Genomic DNA, 8,916 nt, shown 5'->3' with positions numbered 1-8,916 from the left:
TTGATTCTCCACCACTCATCTGAGTCTGGGAAGCAGTGGTAGTAGACTAAAGAGAAGAAGTCCAGTTGTCCTTCAAGATGTTCTGTTCCCAGGCCAAACAAGATATATAATGAGCAGGACAGAAGAAATATAAAGCTTCACTTCAGAGCAGAGCCAGTGGGTTCTTACTAAGTCTGTATCGGACAACAACATCTGGTAATCTGGGAACTGCTCTACTGTAGGTTTCAAATCAAAGCAGGGGAGATAGTCACACAGAAACACACACATAAGAACAGATGCATATCAACAAGGACATATTCATACATCCATCTACACAGCGACACACACACACACACACACACACACACAAACACACACACACACACACACACACACACACACTGGAGGTCCGCTGTGCCTCCCAGAACTCCCATCTGTTGAACCAGCAGTCCAGGTTGGTTTTAATGAGAAATAATGAGCCTTCACTAAATAACAACAGCTTGGATGGATTTCACCTCCGATTCAGATTTTATTAGAATGGCGTTCATTCTACAAGTTACAAATTCCATTTGTTTCGAGATAAAGTGACAGTCTGACTTTCTTTTTACTTAATTTTTCTCTGAATCTTTAAGATCACTGATTATTGGCACATTTCAACATTGTCTTATAAGTGATAGCGCAATCAAAGTCGTTCACTGCAGGTTATAGAAAAATGTCACTATGAAACCTTTTATTTTTTTAACATTGAAAAAGGTAATTTCTCCACTATCTCTTTGATAAAGACATAAAAATTCAAAGCACAATGAGAATTATTACACAGTCCTCTCTAAATTGTAATGGCAAACCTGGATTGAATGGAGCTCATAAAGGAAAGAAACCACTGCCTGCAAATTTTGACATTTGTCTGTGATAAATCAGAGAGAGAATGTAATTGCTAGGCTTCTAACAGCTGGCATAGCTGTCAGCAAAAACACTAACAAAGTGTGTGGTTCTGTGTGTGCATGTGTGTGTGTGTGGCTGTACAGAGAGCGGCAGGCATCAAGTCAAGGAATCCAACTGGCCTTGTATGACTTCAAGCTGCAAGAAAGAGAAGATATGGTTGAGTTTTGGGGAAAAAGACAAGCACACACACACACACACACACACACTCATGCATGAAAAACAAAGGAAAATGAAAAAGGCAGAGAAAGAGAGGGAAACATGTGCAACAAAATATATCTAAGCACGAGAAAAGACACACAGCTCGATGGATTTTGTCAGAAAATGTCTGCAATACAGGCTGAAACACAACGAGGGAAGGTAAGGCACCGACACACAACGAGGCACATACAGGGCGACAGGAAAGTGGACACAAGCATGTGCTGTATGCACCACACACGCACAAGCACACACACGCAAGTGCACACTGAAAGACCTACCTTGTTGTAGAAGTCAAGCAGCTCCTGGTGATTAAACTCAACAAAGACATTTTTCTGAACCTGGAGAGAGAGAGAGAGAGAGAGAGAGGTAGTGTTAGAGAGGGTCAGAGAGGTGAGGGGACTGAGAACAAACCCCCAACAAATAAGAATAACCAGTTAAAAGAGCAGATACAAGATAAAAGCGCAGCAGTAAGAGCACACACACTCGTAAGATTCATGACCAAGACTTCTTCTTTTTCTTCTGTCGGCTTCTTGTGCTTTCTATAAAAACTGTCATTAATTATTACTGCTCTCTGGCCAGTGCGCACTATCCTCTAAGTGTTATCCATCAGAGTGTTTAAAAATACACTGCAGGCAAAGTCACTGTCCACTAAGTCATAGTAGAAGGACCCATCACTCCTTCTCCATTTGATTTGACTACCTTTTAGAAAGTTGAGACAGGCCGCAGCATTTGTTGCCCCACGCAGCTAAACGTGTACTAACTGCTCAACCCAGGGAAGGAAAACGGTCATGGTACCCTGCTCTATAAACCATTTCCCTGCTTGATCAATTGAAATTTCATACAGTAAACTTTTATGACATTGAAAGTTCACTTTTCCAAGCTGCATCTTAAACATAACACACACACACACACACACACACTGATAAAGCAAAACTGATCCATTTAGTATGCAGGACAAGACAAGACTAACAAGAATCGAGAGAGGACTTTTTGTTCTAACTTTAAATGAAGGACAAGTCCAAACAAACAGACCAAAATTATGTAATTAGATTAAAAAAATATATTAAAAAAAACAACAGGGAATTCTATTTCTAGGTTTGTTGATACAAAGCAAAAACAGGTGTTTCTCCTGCCGGTCTTTCCTTTTTCTCTGTGGGTTAATAACTTCAACTTCTGCAAAGTTAAAAGCTGAAGTTATGTAACTTTGTCATTTTAGTGCAATGTGTTGAATTTGAAAAGAGTAAAGAAAAAAAAAGCACATAGTGCAGTCTGGAATTAAACCAATATTAATGTAATGGAACAAATATTAAGTTAAGCTACTTGTTTAGTATAATGCATAAGAAGTTTGGGTTTTTGTGAAGCTGGAGTAATAAAATGATTTGTGACCACTGCTCCAAGTTTGTCACGTCAGTTTTCAGTTACATCACATGTTATTGTGAGACATCATTATATGCTTATTCCTCTCTTCCCCTGGGAGCCATTTGCCTTTCCCTCTCTCCTCTCTGAAAAGACTGCAGGCTTGACAAACGATCGACAGGACGCAGGGTTGCACAAAAAAAAAAAACCCTTGCCGTCATCATCGTTATCAGCCTTCATCAGAAATGAAGGCTGAACAACCACCATGAGTGGACATAATGGCGAGCCACTTTATCAAAACCCATGATTGAGAAAATGGCTATAATATGTGAAATGCTTTCTTGGTAGCAGAGAATGAGAGGGGCAGTCTTGTAGTGAACCAAAGTACACTCAGCGCTGTCACGCTGACTGTCGATAATAGCGCTGAACTCCTCCGGCCGACAAGAAGGGCAGAAGAGGACGGGAGGAGAGAACAGAAAAAGTGCAGGTACAACAAACACCAAGAAAGACACAAACACAAAAAAAGAAAGAAATAGGTCTCGACTGAAAGACGCCAACACCACATGCGAATTGTCCGATTGCTATCTCCCGTCTGCAGCTCTCTCCCCTGCAGTTTGCTGCTTAGAGACTAAATGGGGCCTCGGGGCTTCAAACTAACTGGGTGGCTGGTTGGCTGGCTGGTTGGAGGGCTGGTTCAGTGTGTGTGTGTATACGTAGAAAGAGGTCATGTGTCACTGCAAATTAATTACAAAGATATTAATTAGAAGCAACGTTAAAAGTCCATAAAGGAGAGCACAGAGGGAAAATGTTATCTCTCGTTCAAAGCCCCGAATCCACGGCAGATCCACGGCACGTCGAGTATGCAGAATGTAGGGCAGCCTTGAATTTGGCTACGGCAGAGGGAGCGCTGGAAGGGCATGCCTCAGCACGATAGGTAATAAAACAACTTATTTAGGTTGTAACCAAGTAATTAAAAATGAAAAGAAGAGGCACATCAAAGTAGATCTACAAGGTGATAATCTCTGAGAGTAAACAAGGCCTTGTTAGGGAATGGTTTGAGTTTAAACACAAATTGAGTACGCAGTGAAGTAACATTTACGAGGAGCCTGTGTTTTCCAACACCAGTGATCTAATTCACGCTTCAACACCACACTGCTTTCTATTTATCTCCACTATGGCAAATACTATTGTAATGAGAAGGCCAGTGCTGCATAATTAGTCATTTGGGTTAATGGTCTTTGGTGAGCCGGGGTCAGAATAACAAACTCAGCCCATTTGTTAAGAGAAATAAGCACTTGTCAGCCAACGGAGCCGTCTCCATTATTGTCTGACAGAGGTGGTGTTGGTGGGGGGGCAATGTGGGGGGGGAGCAACTTAAAACGCACGTTTCAGGGTGTGAGATATGACATCGATCAAAACTAAGCAACAATGAAGTGAAGACAATAAACCAGACTTTATGTTACATAGGGGTCAAGGATGAAGGTGTTTGTGAGTGTTTCTGATGAGAATTTCCAGGCACTGTGTGTGTGTGTGTGTGTGTGTGTGTGTGTGTGTGTGTGTGTGTGTGTGTGTGTGTCTGTGTGTGTGTGTGTGTGTGTGTGTGTGTGTGTGTGTGTGTGTGTGTGTGTGTGTGTGTGTGTGTGTGTGCGCGTGCGTGTGTGTTTGTGAATGTGTGTTTGGCCCATCCCATTGTTCCTCAGGGTTGAGATTTTGCCAGGCAGTAACCCAACGAGGCTCTGACAGATCTAGGCTAACACTAATGGGGATAGGATGCATCATCCTCATCATCACAGCCCCCTATACTACAATTACGCACGCACACACACACACACACATACATACACTTCTTATCTGTCTCAGAGCCAAAATCATGTGTGCCAGGATACAGAAAATGGGATTAACCCATGAAAATAATCATGAATTCACTTGCATCTCGTGTTCCCTATACACTACATTATATTATTATAATACACTCTACATACCAATGGAGGCCCAACACATTGAAGAGTATAAACTAACTAATAAATTCATAAAATATATCAAGGAAATTTCTCCAAACGTGGACGAAATATTCTGTTGTTTTTCTTGGTACAAGCATAATAGCTTTTGACATGCCTACTTACACTATTCCCTAGATAAACAAGCAAAGTAATCAAGAGACAACTGCAGGAGAAGCTCTGCAGGGATTACAACTCTTCTTGATACCTGATACTTGATAACACAGTGTCCATGGTGTGTCAGTAATAATAACACGATATGCTCATTATGTTACTTTCCGTAATGTGAGAATGTGACAACATACTGTATAAAAAGAGATTGACTGGGAACTGTCTGGTGTTAGACATCCGTCCAAATGTCTTCATGCTTCAACTGTGACCATATTCACCGCAGTTGCGCAAACACAAAACAAAACAAAACAAAAACTCGTTATTCAGTTCAGTTGTGTGTATTCAGTTCAATCTCAAATCAAGAAATGAGATAACCTGTCAGAGAGATTCCCATCCCAGGATGGGAATCTCAGCATTCCTGTCAGTCAGCCAGTTGCTTTGGCCAACAATGAAATATATAAACAATCACCAATGTTCATGGTCCCATGACGACAAAGCCTGTTTTCTCGAGTGCCAGCATGGGGTTGACATTTTTTTTTGATGAAATATTTAAGAGGATGGAGACAGATTTTAACACAAATATCTGCTGTGCCCAGAGGATGAATGATCTGGTCCTCTGGCAACTTTTATTTTTTAACCAGCTTCCAGCTCCAGCTCCGTCTCTGGCTCTTCTACAACCTTCCTCAACATCTACAAAATAGATCAGCACACACATTTTAGACTCTGTATGTAATGCCACCAGCATTTTGATATTCATGGTTCAAAGTGAACTATCTGGGAGACTCTTAAATGGATTTCGAGGTAATTTGATGCAGACATTCATAGTCTTGGTGAACTTTACCGGTCTCCAGGCCTTTCATCTAGCCGCATCCTTGAGCCAAAATTTCAGATTTCTCAAATATCATCCATCCAACATGTCTCAAAAACAGCCTGCACTATCTTCTTCTACTACTCTGAAGCTCTTACTTCCTGTGAGATATGTCCCATTAGATTACGTGGTAGTGATATGACCATGTTTCTCAGAAGTTACTGCAATGAGGACACTGATTTAAGCAATAGAGATGAGAGTCAAGACAACATCCAAGTTGCACTAAAATTAAACATAATTACCCTTTAGTGCGAAACTGAACAAGATCTGGTGTCATAGATTAACAATCTGTAACTGCAGCATTGATGTTTGGAGGAGACCAATTTCAGAATTTGAAGCTTTCAGAGGTTTGCTATTCTTTAGTGAACCAATCACTGTGTTGCTGATAACAAAGTGACACATTGAGAAAGCAGTGCTTTTATCTCATCAAGTGGTTAGTGGTGTCAGTGATGTCAGTTAATATCAAACTGAGATGTACTGAGTGGTGGTAAGGAATCTCTATGAATGGAGCTGTATGGATGCAAAAAGACAGCCTTCATCAATTATTTGCTTCAGTGCAATAAAGGATTGCTTGGATTTAAAACACTTGTCAAAGCAATGATTCTTTTCTTTTTTTTGCTGAGTGCTTCACAGAAACTGAATTTCTTACTTCTCACTGATAAAAGGATAGAAAAGGCACGGTGGGGAGAAAGAAAGGGAGACAGAGTAAAGGATGACAGGAAAGAGATTGACAAAAACAAAGACAGAAGGAGAGAAATAGAGAAAAGACATATAAGAGAAATAAGAGGGAATGTGAAACCAGAGAGGAGGAGAATGTGAGAGGGAACGTGAGCCTGAGTAAAATAACAAGAAACTGTGAACAACCAAAAAGAGCTTTCATTGTAAAGAAAAAGAAAACAACCACAAGCATCTCAGCATTAAACAAAAACATATTTCACTGACACACAGAGAAGGTGTCTTATATCTGGAAATTAAACTTCATATCTGGTGGTGTCACAACAAAGCCGCCTATAACTCTGCAGAGGGAACATGTTCGTAGCGCCTGTGTGAAACTGTCTGCCGGGTGAAGCAATCTCAAAAAAATACGCATGAAGAAGTCCACACCAGACGGACACAAAGTGAAACAAATCAGGCTCAAGTAGCGACATCAAGCGCCAATCAATTTTCTGCAGCCTGGTCAGATGATGTGTCCTAGTGTGAACGTTTGTGTGTGTGTGTCTCAGAGAGAGGTGCAGAAGTTTCTGAGCTGTGCCATTCATAGATACCACTGTGTGGATAAGGATTAATAAACTCACCGCAGTCACTGGGTTGGTCTTATTATGATCTTACAGACATCTTACTGCAGTTTCACAAACCAGGGTCCGACAATACGACTCAACCTTTCATCAGCACTGCTGTTGTTTTGTCTTTAACTTGATTGTACTGTATACCCTTTATTTTAAAGCTTCTCCACTTCATTTCTTCTCATTTTTCATTTTTAACTTTTAGTATTAAAGATATTGTGATCCCTGAAATTAATATGGTTTCCTTGTTTCCTTGAATGGATGAATCAGACTCCATCTCACTGTTCATAACCCCATTGGCGTATCATTCAGTGATATGTCAATGAGAATGAATTTAACCACTCTGTAAAGTAGAGAGGATGAACTTATAAGAGGAGTATGCTGTTCATATTATAGTAACTTGTAGGTATGTGTCTCCACAGTGTTGCTGTATGTTTTGTGCTAAATTCATAAAGCAGCATTTTCTGTCATCACCTCTGCCGAGCCCATGCAGCGGTCTCATGCGGCGCATGAAGAGGTAGCACACATTCAGCGGAGCACATTGTCAGTCCAAACACAGCCTGTCCCTCAGGCGTGATGAGGTTCATGCCAGTGAGACTAACTGGTGCAGTGACTATGACATGCTTGAGCCTCATCAACACCACACCTCGCAAAAACACTGTCAGCCGTAGGAGCGACCTGCCGAGCCAGAAGAAATCAAAGGTGGGAAATGGAGACAGGTCCCCTCCAGAGGTGGACAAGTGTTTGCTCTGCACTACCTAGTAGGTGCCCATGTGGAGTTCATTTAACCATGGGGTTTTCCACTTATCCAGAAATCATTCATCATCAATCCGTTCACAGCGGGTAGTAATTTGCAAAACATGAAGACTGCAAAAAAAGCCAACAACAAAAAAACCACACACACATTAAGTGAAAAGCGTGTGATTGTTTTCGGCCTTGATGCATTCCACTTGGCAAATATGACAAATAGTATAAATGTTTCAGCATGTGCATCAAATCCACTGATTTTGGTGGTCCAGAGTATTTAATAGTAAATGCCAAAAGTGCTTCTGGTTCTGGTCATGCACACAAACACAGCACTGAATCACTGTTGCCAGTCTGGTCAGTGCTGGGCAGAGACAGAATATGGAAGATTATGGTTCCTCTGTGACTTTGGTACGTCACATGTCTCCTCGCGACTATGAGCTCTTTGACAGTTTGTCGGACTGGAGATCGCTGCTGCTGCTGCTGCTGCCTGGCCTGACGGAGAGAAATCTTGACAATGAAAGACAAAGAAACAGAAAGAGAGGGGGGAAGGCACAGGAGGCTGAGCTGTCGGATTTTTGGCAACCCTTTATCCCTCCTCCTCTCAATACGGACGCTCATAGCAAATACACCCTTTCCTCTTCCTGAATGCTTTACTGTAATTTGCACATACACACAAGCACATACACCTCTGACCATTATTCATTGCAATAACAATCTCCAACCCTTGCTGATGCACTCTTACGTTGCCATGGCCACACAAGTGTACACAAACACCTGACGTCTGATTGACTCTGGGCCTTTCTATCTTTCTATCTGGTATTTCAACTTGGCTGCACGCTTGGCCGCCTCTCTGACGGTCAGCTTACAGCAACGACAATATACGTGTCATTACCGTTCGTCAGTTAGCCTGCAATATACATGCATCTCTGCCAACTTGTCTGCCTGTCCTCCTCCTCTGTCCTCGTGCCAGGCTGCATTCACAGGCTTTTTCTGGCCGTTGGAGCTGCTTTCTGCCATCTTGCTGAAAGACGATCAGTGGTGGTTATTTTATGAGGAACGTGCAGGGAGGCTGGGCAGGTGACAGCACAAATACTGTAAAACTGTGGCACGGTGACAACAGGTTTTTTCATGAGCAGGTAATTATGTGGAAGAAATTGGCATCTCGTCATCGCTGACATTATTTTTCTAATTAATGAGAAATGAAGTGAGATGGAAATGTCAACTGAACAACAATGAGAAAACACACATCTGTAGCTTAAATGTAACTAGAAAATTTCCTCTCGGGAAATTTTGAATGGGCCACGGGGCTACTGCCAGTGTTGCCATCTCTGTCAACATGGGAATCAAACCCACGATCTTAAGGTCAAGACAGAGCTGATCAGACAGACACATGATCATCTTTCTATAAGCACTGATATGGAGGAGCTGTAACCAC

The 8,916-nt window shown here is 41.7% G+C and overlaps 1 protein-coding gene across 1 annotated transcript in view; it reads right to left on the bottom strand.

The window, feature by feature from the left end:
- Positions 1–488: 488 nt before the first annotated feature.
- The window catches only part of commd10 (COMM domain containing 10), a 59,106-nt gene continuing 50,678 nt past the window's right edge, over positions 489–8,916 (bottom strand). Inside the window, exons 6-7 of the mRNA XM_083978873.1 lie at positions 1,398–1,457; positions 489–1,056 (exon numbers count right to left, since the gene is read on the bottom strand). Of these exons, the coding sequence (XP_083834999.1) occupies positions 1,018–1,056; positions 1,398–1,457 (99 nt within the window). The 3' untranslated portion in view covers positions 489–1,017. The remainder of the gene's footprint in view (positions 1,057–1,397; positions 1,458–8,916) is intronic.

Source organism: Trachurus trachurus, assembly GCF_905171665.1.
Source record: "Trachurus trachurus genome assembly, chromosome: 9".
In the NCBI taxonomy this organism is placed as follows: Eukaryota; Metazoa; Chordata; class Actinopteri; order Carangiformes; family Carangidae; genus Trachurus; species Trachurus trachurus.
Note: the sequence above shows the minus strand (reverse complement) of the source record. Positions and strands in the feature narration are given on the sequence as shown.